We start from the raw sequence: 15967 nt of genomic DNA on the forward strand, positions 1-15967 counted from the left end.
GGGGAGAGCCTCTTTGTCTCAGGTCAACTAATAGTTCCTCTCCCCAGCGGGTGAGCGCCTCTGTCCAGCTGAGGAGCAGCCAGGGGGATGGAGACCTGTTGAGTCCTGCAAGATTTTAAATATTTATTCAACGGAAAGCACCGTACTTTGGAACACTTCCTTCTGGTAAAGAAATGTGTACTTAAATTACTTTGGTTGTTCTGTATTCACATATCCAAAGTGTCTTCATTATTTAAAAAAAAAAATTACGCTTCTGGCTACGAAGGTAGGTATGTGCACACCTGCTGGCAGAGCCGAAGACCACGAGCACCTGAGCACCGGGGAGGATGCCCAGGGTAGTGTGGCTGGACTCAGAAACACACTTAAAAAAAAACTCGTCATTACACCTTGGACATCCAATATTTTACAATAAAGCGTTTTTTTTTATTTAATGTAACTTTCAAGAATTTAAACACACAAAAATGCAGGGGGAATGTTCACAATTTTGATAGCCACAGTCGTAAATAGAAACATTCATTTCTTATAAGATTATAAATATTTACTACTGGAACTGTAAAACGCACATGTTTTATAAACTAAAAAATAAAAAAATAAAAAACCAAAAACCTTTGCTTCCTGCTCACAAGGCAGATCATTTCATTGCGTCTCCTAAGCAGTGCATGGTTATTCACAGAACTTTAAATCGCAACTTCTGCTTTTATAGCTTCTGTTTTAAAAAGGTTTACATCACTATGTACAAAGTGAAACTATTATCGCAGTGAAATAAAGAGGTTTAAGGCAAAGAGAGGAGTTCACTCTCAGTCCTCAGGGGCAGAGCCATGACTCCTGGCTCAGCCATGGTACACCCCCTGGGCTGTCCCAGTGCAGATGGACATTTGGACACAATTCTTTTTCCATACACTAAACAGAAGACAGTGTGGAGTTATACATATAGATATAGATAATGTGTTTGTTTATATATATGTACTTAATGGGGATATATTGAATATATTTAATTTACACTGTACCACACCTTCAAAAAAATAAAATGTATATTTTAAAAAAACAAGAAAAGACAAAAAGTGATAAGAAATGATTATTTACACATTTTCTTCCTTCCTCTAGATCCTGGAGAATTCTGAGTTCCTTTAAAAGTCAAGGTAGCCACATGTTCCAGAATTGTGGACTCTTACACGTCTGCTTGTGTGTGTGTGTATATGAGCATATATATATATACGTACACACACACACACATATTTACCTTGAAAGAATGCTCTCTATAGCAGAAGCGGCCACTTTACCAAAAAAAAGAAAAAAGAAAAGAAAAGAAAGAAAGAGAAGAAAAAAGGATGGGAGGAAATGCCAGTTCCCTCTCCAGGCCTCTGCCGGCCAGAGACGGAGGCAGCGGACCTCGGCCGCGTTTCTGGGGCCCAGGCGGCCCCTGGGCAGCTGATGGAGCCGCAGGGGAGTCTCTGGGCCCAGGCCCGGAGGGGTGGGGCGGCCTCACCGCCCGCGGGCTTCCGGCCACATACCCGACCCCTCGGCCCTGAGCCCCGGAGCGGGTGCCCGGAGGCGGGAGGCGGGCAGCTGGACTGGGGACAGAGACACAGACGCACACGGAAGCACGCAGGGAGGCTCGGGCCAGGTCTCGGCGAGGAGGGGGACCGGAGGACAGGGAGGGAAGGCAGGAGGCGGGGACGGGGGAGCCGGCCGTGGGCCCCTCGGCCCAGGCAGCCCGGCACGTCCAGGGGCGATGCGGGAGAGGGCGGAGAGGGCGGGGGGGGGGGGGCCGAGCCTCCAGCCGCCGCCCCGTCATGGCCCTTTCGCCGCCGACTGCCGGATGGCGAGGCCGAGGCCGGGGATGCGGCCCCTCCTGCTGCCCTCACCAAGCCCACACGAACAAAGTGGCAGAACTCATAGACCAAGTAGGAGCTATTTATTCGGTTCACAGTCGTGTGAAATGCAGCAATAAAAATCTTTGGACTTCAGCAAGTTGTTTTAATTTTTTTCTTCTTTTGAAATTAAAAAAAAGAAAAAAAGTGTCCGATGTCCCATAATGGAACTTAGGGGATTAAAAAAGATGAAACCCTACGCAGCCCCCTTCGCAAAAAAAAAAAATCGTAAAATTAGCATAATCTCAAACATAAGAAAACTCAAAAAGTATTTTATAGTCAGATATTTTGGATTTTACACCTCCTGTAAATTATATATACAGAGAATATTGCAGAACCATAGCTAATACACGGTATTTTCACTATTAATGCTGGTATAATCTTTATACACTGGCCCTTTATTTATGATTTGAAATTATTGCATTGTTTAGCTCGGACTGAGACTGGGCTTGGAGCCCGCCCCCTACTCACTGTCTGACTTGCCCTCCTTGGCGGTGGTGGAGTGGTTGTACAGGCCCTGCGCCATGAGGTGCACGGCCAGCGTGTTCTTGTTGCCCGTGGCCTTCTTGATCTTGGCGCGCTTGTTCTGGAACCAAATCTTGATCTGTGACTCGTTGAGGCTGAGCTCCTGGGCCAGGCTCTGGCGCCGCTGCTCCGTCAGGTACCTGTTGGTCTGGAACTCGGCCTTGAGCCTCTGCAGCTGCTCCGCCGTGAAGGCCGTGCGGGGCCGCTTGTCCTCTTTGTTGGGATTTTTCTTCTTTGGTTTGCGAGACCTGGGACCTAGATAGGCATGGCGGACACAGAGAACTCGGGTGAGGAGGGCTCCAGTCCTGCCTCCTTACTCATGGGTAGGTCACCCACGGGCACGGAAGGATGCAGAAGCCGGGAGGGAGGCGGCTGCCCAGGTCCACCTGGCTGACCTGGAGGAAAGCTGGCCTGGACTTGAGATGGGATAGGGCGGAGCTCCCACCCACCTCTAGGACCCTCCCCTGGGGAGCGAGGATGTGGCCCAGGGAGTCTGCAGGAGGGACTGTGAGTGCCGGTGAAGGGCAGGCTTAGCGGAAAGGGCTCCGGATGAAAGGAGAACTCCTGCAGGAAACCGAAAAACCACAACTTTGTGGCCAGGTTTCTTCTAGTCCTTTCTGAGGTTCTGTCCAGGAATAAGGACAGGACGGGAGTAGATGCTGGAAGAGAGGTGAGGGGGAAAGATCGGGGCAGGGCAGCCAGAGTAGCAGGAAGAGCCCTGGGGGGTGTAAAGGGACTCCCACAGGGAACACCCCCAGGTCCTAAGGGCCGGGGGTGCAGGGGCAGGTGGGCCCCGAGAACAGGAGGGGCCCAGAGGTCTGCCTTCCCAGGGGAAGGCGCCCACATGTCCTTGCCTGAGTGGGGCTGGAGCACTGAGCTTCCTACCCCTTCACACCAGGTCTCCCCAGTCCCCTGTCCAGGAGAGGGGGCACGGCGCACGGTCGGGAGCGGAGGAGGCCGCTGGGGGCCCGGGTGACCTTGGACAGAGGTTCACACTTCTGACCCCTCACACCTCCTCCGCTGGGACGCCCTACAGCACTTGAGGTTGGCTTGGGACAGAGGTGGTGAGGCTCTCAGGACCTTGCCATGAGAAAAGGCCTGAAAAAGGAGAGCAGAGGGAAGGGAGCCAAGTGCGTTCTTTTCGTTGGTTTCAGAAGGTGGGCCCCGCGAGCATGTCTGTGAGGTAAGAGGTCTTTGCAGGAGAGAGTCACGGCTGCACGCCTGGGGTTCTTAATCTGTGAAGTGTGTGAATTGACTCTGGGGGGCTCCTGGCCCCAGCTTCTTCCGAGGCACCCTCGGTGGGAGGCTGGAGAAGGCTTGACCTCGGGCAGCCGGAGCACCCAGGTCCCCGCCCCTCGCTCCCCCGTCCCCCGCCCCTCTGCAGGGTCAAGGGGCTGCTGGGCCACGCAGCGCAGCGCTGGCGGAGGGATCCAGCTGCGAGCCCCCGCCGGAGGCAGCCGGACCCGGACCAGGAGCAGGAAGGTGGGTTCGGTCCTCAGCTCGCGCGGAGCGAGGGGTCTGGGACGGTCCGCAGGCCCAGGAGGCGCCGAGCCCTCCCTGCCCCGCCCACCGAGCCCTGTCCTCCCTCTCCGGGAGGCACGATCGGAAAGAGAAGGCCGTGCGCGCTGGCGAGGGGGCGCCAAGGGCTGATTCGGCTCACACTCCGGGCCTTTTAGCTTCCAGAGCACGCTCCCGCTCACACCCACCCACGCGCACTGCCCCACGCGCGCGCACACTCACGGTCCCGTCGCACCCACGCGGAGGGCACCTGCTCCTCGCCCAGACGCCTGGCTCTTACCCGGGGGGGTGCGGATCCGGGGCGGCGGCCAGCGTCCCCGGCGCGCCAAGGAGGAAGGTGGTGTCTCGGCGAGGCCTCGACAGGCCCCGGGCGGCCCCGCGCCTGCTCGGCCCCCCACCGAAGCCTCGCGTAGCGGAGCCGGTTCTCCGTCTCCACTCCCACCCCCCCACCCCCCCAAACTCCTCTGGTCCTGGGGCGCTCGCACACAACGAATCAGCCCACAAAAGATACCACTTCACGCAAAGAAAATCTTTCTAGAATCAGAATTTTTAGTTCCTTTTCTTTGATTTTCTTTCAAATCGCAAACACTTAAGGAGTCTCGGAAACAGGACCAAACCTCCGCAAGAAAACTCTGCGTTGCTGCTTTCTTAAACGCCAAGAAACAAATCTTATCTTACGGGTTTTTTTTTTTTTTTTTAAGTCCAGGAAGACCAGCCGCCGAGCCAGGCCGGGCTGCCGGGCTCCCGCGGGCCACTGGGGCCTGGCGCGGCCGCGACTTCGGCGCCGCACAAAGCCGGGCCGAGGCTCCTCGCCGGCCGCATTGTGAGCCTATATGTTAATTAAATATTAACAAAGGAGAGAGGCGAGAACAATGGAGCAAATTTAAAATCTAGCTGGAGAAATCTGGATTTCATCAGAGATATACACACCATCTCTGCGGGAAGGCGGCCAAGGGGTGACTTAGTTGTGCTGTGAACTGGGTAAACGACCCCCACAAAACAGTTGAGGGCTGGGGGGGGCAAGGTGGTCCGTTCTGCGCTGCCGGCTCGGGGACAAATGGAGTCTGCGCCTAATGGCGGTTCGCAGCCGCAGACCCGCATTTAATGCGGCTGATTTCTACAGGGGCATGGACTTAGCTTTTAAAAATCCCGGATCTATGAAAAATACGCCCAGAAGCTCTGCACACCCCCACGGGCTCCCGCCACATTCCCTCTGAAATCTGCTCCTTTCCTACGCAGAGCTGCCCCAGGAAAGCTCTGGGAAAGGTCCTTTCCATTTGGGGACTGCAGGCCTCCCTCCTCCATGCTGTGTGCGCGCCGGCTCGGCAATCAAACCAGGCACGGGGCAAAGGGCGCCTCTGTTTCCATCCCTTCCCTCCGCGGATCCCCCCAGGTCCCCTCACCAGCCCCAGCTGAGGAAAAGCAAACAGCCTTGCTTTCTTTCCTGGCCACATCTGGGGTAACTGGGTGGTAGAATGAGTCTAGGTCTGCGGTGGGCGGGGCGTGGGTCCCGGGTCTGGACTGAGTTGGAAGAACACGGAGAAGGGGTAGAGAGTGTGAGCTTCCGGGCCTGTCTGCCAGCCACCCCGTTCCCACCAAACAAACTCCAACCAAGGGAGGGATGGGCTAGGGGCTGCAAGGAGAGGCCCAAAAGGCAAGAGAGAAAGGACGTCCTGTGCTTTTGCCGTTCTACGAAGTCTGTACCCCCTTGTGAATCAGTCCTGTCCCCTCTTCTCCTGGCCGCTGCCGGGATCAGCGTCAGCCGCAAACAATGTCGCTGTGTGTACGTCTTTGTGTTGGGGGACAGGGATCCTGGTGTCTTCTTCCTCCGGGTAAATTCCCGCGCCAGCGCTGCCCCGCAACCCCACGGGCGTCCCCACGGCGGGCCAGGACATGGGTCCCCAGGACTCACCTGAAGAAGGTCGGTCCGAGTAGCGCGTGCAGTAGACCCAAGCCGGCCAGAGCATGGGTTGCGCACCCAGGTTGGCGCTGGCCTGCGAACTGTCCGAGTCCGAGCTCACAGACAGGTCGCCGCCGCCCAAGCCGCGGGCCTTGAGCGCCCCGTCCAGGGGGCCCCCGGGGTCTCCGCCTTTCTTGGCGCCGCTGTGCAGCGAGAGCGCCTTGGAGCCGCCTTCGCCGTCACCCGAAGAGTCGCCGCCGCCACTGCCGGGCAGCGGTCCGCCCGCACCCGGCGCACCCGGCGCGTTCTGCCGGGGCTCCCGGCCCGACCCCAGGAGCTGCTCGGCACCGCCCGCGCCGCCGCTTCCCTCCGCGCCGCCTTCGCCGCCGCCTCTGCCTCTTCCGGAGCCGGCACAGCACGTCCCCGCGTCCTTTCTCCGGCCGAACTCGGGCCGCAGGATGTTGTCGATGAAGAAGTTGGTAATGCGGTGTGGATGCTGGTGGTTGCCCGGCGCCTGCAGGACCGCGGGCATTATCAGAGCCCGCCGGCGGCCAGTGTCCGCGTCGCCCGGGCTGCTGCCGCCGCCGCCCGAGCCGCCGCTGGGGCTGGATTCCGGCTGCCGCTGCCCCTCCACCGCCGCCGCCGCCGCCGCTTCGCTGGGCTTGGGGTCATTCTCCTCCATGCTGTTGGCAACAATTCCCAATCGCTTCTCCGGGGAGTCCCTCCAATCAGCCCTCGGCCCGCCCGCTCTGCACGCGGAGACTCTCGCGGCCAGCCCGTGCCCCTACCCCGCCGAGTCTTCCGAGGGCGTGCGCGGCGGCCACAGCCAGGGCTGGGCTCCTACAAGTCGCCGGCCGCGCTCAGAGCGGAGCCACGTTCCAATCCACGAGTTGAGTTAGAAAATACCAAGAGTCGCCCCGCGCCCAGATGCCGGGAGATTCAAAAGAGTCCGGTCCTCGTCTTCGCAGCGCACCCAGGCGCTAGACAGTCACAATGGTCCAGCGTGGACCCGGGGCGCCTCCGGGCTCCGCGCTCCTCTCCACGTCCGGCTGCCTCCGTTCCGGCGCTGCCGCGGCGGCCGCCCGGGACTAGAGCTCCGCGCATGCAGGCAGCGCGCTCCCCCGCGCTCACGCCCGCCGGGGCCCACTCGGGCCGCCGCCGCCGCCCGGCCGCCCCCGCCCGCGCGCCCCGGCCGGCCCTCGAGGGTGCGGGGCGCGAGCGGTCAGCGCGCCCGCCGCCGCCAGCACGCACATGGAGGCCCGCGGGCCTGCGCTGCGCTCCGCCGGCCTCGGGGCCCCCTCCGCGCGGCCGCCGCCCCGCTGCGGACCGGGGCGCCCCACCGGCGTGCGGCCGCGCCCCCGCCGAGCCCCGCCGAGCCCCGCGGCCCGAGTCGCATGGGTGAGCGGCGGGAGGCGCGGGCACGGCCGGGCCGGGCTGGGCCGCCCGCGCTCCCTCGCCGTCTGCGCGCCCTCGCCGCCTCGGCCTCCGCGCGGCTCGGAAATTTCCAGGCCACTCAGCGCAACCCGAGACACTTTGACTCTGGATTTTTGTTCTTATTTTTAACAGAGCCCCCTCGAGTGACGTCGCGGGCCGGTCTCCTGGACACGTGCCTCGGGCCAATGGTCGCGGCGCCGCGCGCCCACGTGACGCGCCGGCGGCCGCTTGGTGACAGGAGCCTCCCGCCGCCCCTCCCCCGCCGTCTTCGCCCCTCCTCCCCTTAAAGCGGCAGCGTCCTGGCGCTCCGGAGACCGGAACCCGAACCGGCGAGACCGCGACCGCGTACCCTGAGCTCGCTCGTGTTTTCCCTGCCGCTTCTCGGTTCAGGGATCTGAGAAACCCGCGCGATAGCCCCGCCGGGTCACCCCGGCGTGCAGACGTGGACAAGCGCTGGAAGATTGCTATTTTTTAACATTTCCATATTGTTTACCGTGGGGAAAAATCCCACAATTCCTTGCACAAAATGCATAAATAACATTAAGTGAGCTGCCGAGATACAAAGGGACTTTTGTAGTCCGCCTTCCTTGCTGGTCGGAGAGGGGAATTGTCACTTACGTTTGACTTTGGTAACCCGGCAGATTCCTGTCTTAAACGCAGAGCTGACGCGCAGGACCCTCTTCCTACAGACACTCATCGTAAGTGTGCGTGTACGTGCGCGTGTGCGCGCTTGTGCAGGGAGCCGCGTGCATACGGTAGGATTCCACCCCGGGACAACGATCCTCCTGAAACGTGCATGCAGATCCAGAAGAGCTCGGGAATACGCTTTGGGACTCCGTGTGGGGGAAGAGAAATAAAGGAGCATGAGGCTTATAAATGAGTCTTCTTTTCTGGAAAGGGAAGGGGAGCTGACGGCCAGCCAAGACTTCAAAACCACGTGGAGAGAAAATACTCTAGAGCAGCTGCCTCCCCCCAATTTCCCACCCGTCATCTGCCCCAGCCCAAGCCTCTCCCCCACGGAGGGACTACCAGAAAGACATTCACCTCATTTTCTTGTCTTAAAACCCTTTAAACTAGTTTTTCTGGAGAGCAGGGCCCATCTGAAAGGGAAATTAGAAATCACGTGGTGGGGTGGCCCCCCAATTTCTTCCCCGCCCCCGCTTTCCTCTATCCCTTTCTAAATTTCCTTTCCAGTTGCTGTCAGAATGTCCAACTTGAACTTCTGTTTCCCCTTCGCTCCCCCCTCCTCCTTCTGGCTCCTTCTGTTCACTCTTCTGTCCTTGCCCCCAGCTGCAGACACCCAACCAAACACCCGTTGTTACCCCAGGCATGCCTGTCCATCGTTTAAAAGGCACTTTCATGGAAATTTTCAAAGTTCGAGAAACATCCAAAAGGGCAACTTTGAGGGTGCTGGGGCGCCGGCACAATAAAAGTACACTGGAGGGGGATGAGAGGAAGGATGGGGAGAGGCAGAAGAGGGAGAGCCCAGGTGGCTTCGGGGTACCCAGCAACTGAGGCCCCCCACGGGGCCGGCCCTGGGCCTGGGGCAGCCAGCAGGAGGCTGTCAGGCCCGGAGGGATGGAGTAAGGTCTGGACAAGCAGCCCTCCTGGCGGTGTGACCACCAGGCCACGATGAGGCTTGAAGGCTTGACCCTGACCTGGCTCTCCTTTTCTCTGGTTCCCACCCAGGTCCTATCCTCTCTCCACCCCAGCTCTGTCCACCCACTGCGGGCTCCAGAGTCAGGCCTGGGCTGAACTAGCAGCAACAGTTACAGGGTGCTGCTGGGGGGGAATTTCACCTGCGGACGAGGGGCATGCACTGGGCAGGAAGAGGTTCTGGGCTGGGTCACCTGCTGCTAAATGCAGGTAGGTGGCTGGGTGTGGGTAGGCTCTGGAGGCAGAGGGGGAGGCTCATTGGTCCTCGGTGAGACTCAGGCAGGATGGGGAAGCACTTCCCACTGGGGTGACTCACATCTCTCTTCCCTCCCCCACCAGTGGAAGGGTCTTCACCAAATTACCTGGCTAGATACACACCTGCCAGTGGCCCTCCCTGGGTCTCAAAAAATGAAGCCCATAGTCTGTGTGTGCCTGGAAAAATGAAGCTGGTGAGTTTTGTGGGAGCACCCTACTTACACACGTTTAGGGTTTGGGGGGAAATGTTCCTGCGACTCTGGGAACCTTAATCATCAGAGAATGTCCCATTATTTTGGGTCTCTGGACCACCAAGTGGGTAGAGGGGGGGCCCAGGACTGGTTGGTTCCTGCAAAGCCACCGCAGGTTAATTTCTCCGCCTGTCCATGAAAACCAGTTAGGCTATCTCCTGAGAAATATTTCTGATGTCTTGGGCATCTTTGCCTCTGATCGCCTTAGCATTAACTGAGCCCAAGTGCTGGACTTCTGCTGTGTTTTCTCCTGCGATCCAGACCCAAGTTACTGGCTGCAGCATGAGCTCTGCAAAGCAGCATGTCATCTCCATAACTGAGCCCAAGTGCTGGACTTCTGCTGTGTTTTCTCCTGCGATCCAGACCCAAGTTACTGGCTGCAGCATGAGCTCTGCAAAGCAGCATGTCATCTCCAGGCCAACCTCACTTTTGGGGGGATAGCATTCTGCAGACACTGGTCTCCAGGCTGCAGATCAGGCTGGTCGAGGAAGCAGGCCAATTCCTGAGTTACAGGCCGTGATGGGAACGTGCAGGAGGAGGGGAAAGAGGAAGGAATGAGGAGAGAAATCATTAGAGAGCATCAGGCCACTCAAAGCCAACCCAAACATGAACATAATTCCGGAAGCGAGCGCCCCTTGAGAGTGGGCACCACCCAAGGGTACAGCGTGGAGGGTGAGAAAATCTGGGGGGAAGTTGCAGAAAGTTGATTTGCCCCGGGGCTGAGGGAATCCTAAATCTTAACAAACACAGAAATCGCAACAAGCTGTTTTCAAGAAGCTCTGAAACACGCTTGAGGGCCGACCGGCCAGGCGGGATCTGGGACCCCGCCTGGCTGTGCTTTCTGGGGGCGCCGGGGAAGGCGGGGGACGCATTTCCAAGTGTTCGCTCCAGAACCCGAGGTGCCGGCCCTGCGCCCAGCGAGCCACGCAGCTCCGCTCTCCCACCTGGATGGCGGCCGTCCCGCAGGGTGGGCTTCTCCGTGTGAACAGGCGACCAGCACTGGACATTTGTTTCTCCCCAACATAGTGAGGCCGAGGCCCGGGGCCCCCATCCTTTCTCCTCTCGACAGGCCCAGGAGAGTGGAGGCAACCCCCCCTCCCCGCTTCTGGAGAACCATCCTCTAAGCTTCCCCGGTGCTCTGCACAAAGGGGGATCTCGGAATGTATCAAGGGGAAAGACGGCTGCTGGGCACGGTGTTTTCATAGCCCCGATGCTAGACTGACAAAATCTCCGGTGGCAGAGAGCTCCTGGGGACGCTGGGTGCTTGGCTGCAGATCCAAGCCTCCCGTTTTTTCTTAAAAACGAGGCCGGAGGAGGGGAACTTTTCCAGCCACTCTGCTGTCCCCTTACTTGCCACACTTCTCTGGGAGGGCGGGGGGACGGGAAGAAAACAAACGAGCGCGATATGAGCGGCGCTGGCTCGCAGCGGTCCTTGTCACTCGGTTGGTAGAGAAGCCCAACAATTCCGGAGGGCGAAATCTCAACCCCAGCAGAATCAGGCCGGGGAGCCGGGGCCTTGGGGCCGAGCGGGGAGAAAGGGCCCGGCCCGGCGGAGAGCCACCCTTGGCTCCTGGGGCTGCCGCCGCGACCCCGGCCTGCAGACAAAGGGCGAAATGATGGGGCAGGCGGAGGAGGGGGTGGCCGGGCGGGCGCGGCCGGCGGGCGCAGGGGAAATGCGGGTGTGCTCACCTCGCAGCCACGCACCGGGCGAACTTGGGGGCCTGGGGTCAGGGACCTCGTCCGAGTAGCCCCAGGAGAGGGTTAAAGCGCAGCAGCACAGGACCTGGAAAGGGCCTGAAGCGTCGTGGGAAGTGGGGCGCAGACGCCCTGGCGCTCCGGACCCCGCGCCTCTCCCTGCCCCGGGCGGCAAGGGGCGCCCCGCTCCCGGAAGTCCCCACGTGGCACCCAGGAGAGCCTGCTGGGTGGGTTGGCGCCAGGCGGAGGCTTAGCTGAGGAAGGGGGAGGGCAGCGAGCGGCATTGCCCGTCCGGACCCTGCCGCCAGAGCCGGAGAAGAGGCGGCCTGTGCTCGGCAAAAGCCCCCGTGGGAGTTAGGGGGTGTGAAGTGGGTGCCCTCCTGTCCAGGCCACAGGGAGAGGGACCTACTTTTGACACATCCTCAGCGCCAGACTGAGAGGGCTGGGGAGATGGGCGGAGGGTGGGCAGTTCTCCAGAGCTGAAACCTTCCCTAACCTGGTTTCTCAGGGAAAAGGATGCTTCTAAAGGGAAATCGTAGGATCGCCCCACTTGTGCTAGGAAACACACACCCAAACTCATTCCTTTGCTCTGGCCCGGCGGCCCACCATCCGTTGGCTTTCTCCAGAGCCAGGCGACTCTTGCCTTAAATGACCTGACCTGAGATTCCCTGGGAATCACCTTGTGCCCTAGGAGCCCCTTTCTTGCTCTCTCACCCTGTTTCCCTGCTGTTCTCCATCCCAGTAAAATTTGGACGCCTCGGGAAGTTGGGCCCGCTTCCATTCCAAGTGGACCACACTGTCCTCACCAAGCCCACTGAGCAGCCTATGCAGGGTCACGACTGGGAGTCATACAGACTGTTCCGTGACCTCAGGCCTCCACGGTAAAGAAAATGTCCCCTCGGAATTGCGGCAACCAAGAAGAAAGTGACACATTCCAAATAATCCAGAGGCAACTAAGTAGAATTAGTTGGAATTTGAAGAGCGGCACCTATAGCTTGAGCCGGCTGAGCACACGAAAACAAGGAGAAAAGATATATAAGAGGATAATGAGTTGTGAAGACAACCCGCCACCCTCTCCAATCTTACAATTACTTACAAATAGTGGAAGGAATTCTAGTGTCTATCCACTGTCTTCCTTTTGATCTTTGCAAGGAAAACAAGATCTTCAAAAGGAACTCCTGGAACACCTGCCTCCCTCACAGAGCATGGGGTTTCTTTTCTTCGCTTTCTTTCCCTGAAAGCCACAGGAAATCACAGCGAAGCGAGCATGGCGTAAACTCACGTAGGCTGACTTCACACTATTTTTGGGAGCATGATTTGAGCGGCTAGACAGTTCCAGAATTTTAGACAAGTTCAGGCTTAACTTAAACCACCTGGATCCAGCCCAGCTGACCTACCAGCTGCTACTGAGACAAATAACTCATGAGTCTGGGTTTTATACCAGGAAGAAAATGTCTAAACCTTCACCCCCAAATATCAACAATAGAGCTTCACTGGGGGAACTCATGCAGAGTTATATACTGGTAACGTTGGGGGAGATAGATTTTATTTTAAACCTATGTTCAGATAAGTCATGAAATGGATTTCTTTTTTTCCTTATCAAATAGAAATATATTAAAATTTATAGTTTGATATAAAAGAGTGAAACTACATTGTGAATGAAATTCACACATTTCCTGTATTTGATGAAATTACCGATCAATTCCACTGAGTTACACAGGCCCCGAATTTGGCGGCCTGGGGGCACAGGCTTTCACCTTGGTGGAAAGTTTGTATAGTATGGGGGGTATGTCCCCTGATACATTCCTGTGCTAAGGGCAGAAGAACACTCTTGGGGGATTGGTGGCCTTTTAGGAGCACAGAATCTTGGTCACTGCATCGTGGGTGTCTGCTCTTGGTGGCTGGTGATCACTGAGGCCCAACTATCCTCCCGGGGCAGCTCCAACTGGTCCGGTCAGGGCCCAGGGCCAGGGAATGGCCCTCGGCAGTTCTACCAGTACTCATATCCACTTCTGTGTCATCATCCCAGCAGACCTCACCCACCTAAGGAAAAGCCCACCAAAGCGATATTTTCAAGTTAGGACACAGTAGAGAAATGCTCTTTCTGTTCCCCAGAAAATGCTTCCTTCTCCTCAATATCTCTTAAAAAATCTTCCATTTCTCTGCAGGCAGCTCTTCACGTTGCATCTTATGTTACGGAGTTTCGGGGTTTTGTGTGTCTCATATAACTTAATCCCCTAAGACACAGCAGCCTCTGTGACGACGACAAAGTTCAGGAACTCTATACCAGCTGGAGGATAAACACAGGCTAGGAGAGAGAAACGGGATATGCATCAGGATTTCCCACATATGTAGCTAATGCCCTTAAATTCCTAGGGATTTACACCTGCCCAGCTACCCGGAGCCAGAAATGAGAGCTGTCCTAATTAACTACCCAGTTTAGCCCTCCGTTCTCAAGGCCAGGGCTAACTTTGGCGGCGGCGGGGCAGCCTCTGGGTTTCAGACGTTGGGGGCCTGGGGGTGAGGGTCTGAGGCTGCCGGCGGGGACTGAAGGTTTGGTGCCAAAACGCTCCGACGGTAAAGCGCGGATTCCCCAAACAAATGACACATTTTGGGCGACGCTTTTCTGTCTTATTTGCAGATACAAGTTCAGCTGCTGCTCGTGCAAAGCGGCCAGGAAAAGCTCAGCCTTGAAAATAGAATGTGAAACCAAGTCTCGACCGCTAGGAAACCTCGATCCGGGGACATTCCTCCGAAGTCGGAGGCCAGAATGGATGTCGGATCGAGAGGCAACCCAGAGGCGAGCGTCTGCCAGGGTCCGAGACTGGGCCGAACGCAGGCTTGCAGCCTTTCCGCCCGCGCGGGAATCGCCTTTCCTCAGTGAAACAGCTCCTGGAAAGCACGAAATCGAGCCAAAAGAAAGCGGCACGCCCGTCTGTGCCGGGGCACGAGGAGGGCTCCCTCTCCGGGAACCCAGGCGCCTCGCACATCCAGGCTGGCCGGCGGGGTGGGGGCAGGGTGGACCTTGCTGGGGTTCGGGGTGGCGGGGCAGGAGCATCCCCGGCACCCACTGCGGGCCCATCTGCTCCGCCGAGAGGGGAAGGGGAGGGGCTCCACCATGCCCGCATCACCCAGGATCGCCTAGTGGTGTCTCGGCGAGCACCCAGCTTCTCCGCCCAGGGGGCAGTGGTCTCCGTCGCAAGCGGGGATGCGGCGCCCCAAGCCGGATGTTTCCCTTCGTGCGCGCACGCGGGGCGGGAGGAGGTTGTGCCGGTGTGACCCGGTCTCTTGCTTCCAGAACTGGCCTTCTGCTGGGGGCGCGGCTCGGCTACCCCTCTCCAGGCTCCCTTCCCCGTCTCGCTGCGCCGTCGGGTTGGGTGAGGGGATCCCTTGCTGGAGTTTGGAGTGGGAGACATCCTGGAGGCCCCGAAGCCGGTTTCCTCAGAGGGTCTCCCTCCCGCCCACCCCGCCCGGCTCATCTGAGTAAGCAGCGAATCCCCGGGCGGGCTTGGCTTTAGGGGTGATTCCTAGAGACCGGCCAGGTGCCCCGCCGCGGCCGGAGAGGGAGGGAGGGGGCGCTGAGGCTGCGGCGCCAGCCCCGCCCTAGGGCTTGGGAGGGTCTACACTCGCGCCGGCCGGCTCGGAGCAGGCCGCTGGGGATACGCCCGAGAGGGGACCCCGGCCCAGTGGAGACTCTGGGCTCTACAGCGAGGTCCCGGGAGTCGGAGCCCGGATCCATGAGACGGACTTCTTGGCTAGGAACTTTCCACCGACGTGAGAGCCTCTGCCCCCAGGCCCCCAAATTCCGAGCCTTGTGAGACGCAGCGCCCGCGAGGAGGCGAAGGGCGCGGCTGGAGCGGAGCCCCCTACGCGGCGGCCAGCTCCCTGGGAGCTCCGGGCCCCGGCCCGGCGCGGATTTGTGAATGGACCGCAGAGCTCTTTGCAGCTCACAGATCAGAGGGCTGCTATCGCCCCACCGACGTGGTCCAATGAGCCGCCGCAATAGCGCTTAGCTACAAAGCCGGCACGGCCCGGACTCGGCGGTTCCGCGCGGCGCGGGGAGGGGACGCGGGAGGGGCGAGTCCAGGCCGCGACTTCAAAGCCTCTCGTCCGGACTCAGTGAAAGGGTGGCGCTCCGGGAGGGCACGGTCCGAAACTTCATCCCCCCCCCCCGAAACGCCCCCAGGCCGTCCTAACCACCGCGACCCGAGCTTCCGGTTGCCTCCGGCCCGCCCCGCGCGCGTCCTTCGAGTCCCCCGGGGCCCCGGGGCGCCGCCTCGTCCCCGCACCGGTCCCCGCGGCCTCGCGGGTCTGGCCACACCTGCTTCCCTAAGCAGCCGCGTGGTTCAAAAGGTACCCCCGCTGCCCCTCCCACCTTTTAAAACCAAAGTCTTTCGTTGCCTCCCTCGAGTTCCCGTTGTTGGGGGGAGATTGACGCGCGTGGGTGCCCCGCGGAGGAGCCCGGCTTCCCCGCTCGTGGGTGGAGGAGCCGGGAGGGCCCCTCCAGAGCGGAATGCGTGGGCAAAGCCGCCCGTCCCCGCTGCCATTTCCCGCTGGCCGAGCGCCCACTGCTCCAGCAGCGCGCGCCTTAAGGACGCGAGCTCTGCGGGTGCAGTCACCGCCTCGAGGCCTTCTCCCACCCACTTTGCAAAGGCGCGCGCTCTTTCTTCTGGAGAGCCGTGGAGAAGGGGGAGGGGAGGCCGAAGCACGGTGGCGGCAGGGAAGTTTGCTTAAAGGGAGGGGGAGAGAGGTCAGAGGTTAGGAGGGATTAAGGCTCGGTGGCCGCGCTCATCCTCAGTGGCCCAGGGAGAGAATCACTGAAGCAGGGGGTCCGGACATCTTTCACAAAAACGATTTTGGGG

The 15967-nt window shown here is 59.2% G+C and overlaps 1 protein-coding gene across 1 annotated transcript; it reads right to left on the bottom strand.

Annotated features, from left to right (window-relative positions):
- Positions 1–1571: 1571 nt before the first annotated feature.
- Positions 1572–6741, bottom strand: EN2 (engrailed homeobox 2). The gene is made up of 2 exons (XM_022576667.2): positions 5827–6741; positions 1572–2651 (listed from the first exon to the last, which is right to left on the bottom strand). The coding sequence occupies exons 1-2, from the start codon at positions 6494–6496 to the stop codon at positions 2335–2337; spliced, it is 987 nt and encodes a 328-aa protein (XP_022432375.1). The 5' UTR covers positions 6497–6741; the 3' UTR covers positions 1572–2334.
- Between the last annotated feature and the right edge of the window lie 9226 nt (positions 6742–15967).

Source organism: Delphinapterus leucas, chromosome 9, assembly GCF_059928025.1.
Source record: "Delphinapterus leucas isolate spDelLeu-1000000601 "Yukka" chromosome 9, BTC_Dleu_Yukka2, whole genome shotgun sequence".
Classification (NCBI taxonomy): Eukaryota; Metazoa; Chordata; class Mammalia; order Artiodactyla; family Monodontidae; genus Delphinapterus; species Delphinapterus leucas.

What these genes read in the sequence shown, in the direction of transcription:
- EN2 (XM_022576667.2), bottom strand. Translation starts at nt 6,496, where the DNA reads ATGGAGGAGAATGACCCCAAGCCCAGCGAAGCGGCGGCGGCGGCGGCG. An exon ending in CTCGGACCGACCTTCTTCAG is followed by an intron (nt 2,652 to 5,826) that starts GTGAGTCCTGGG and finishes ATGCCTATCTAG; the next exon opens with GTCCCAGGTCTCGCAAACCA.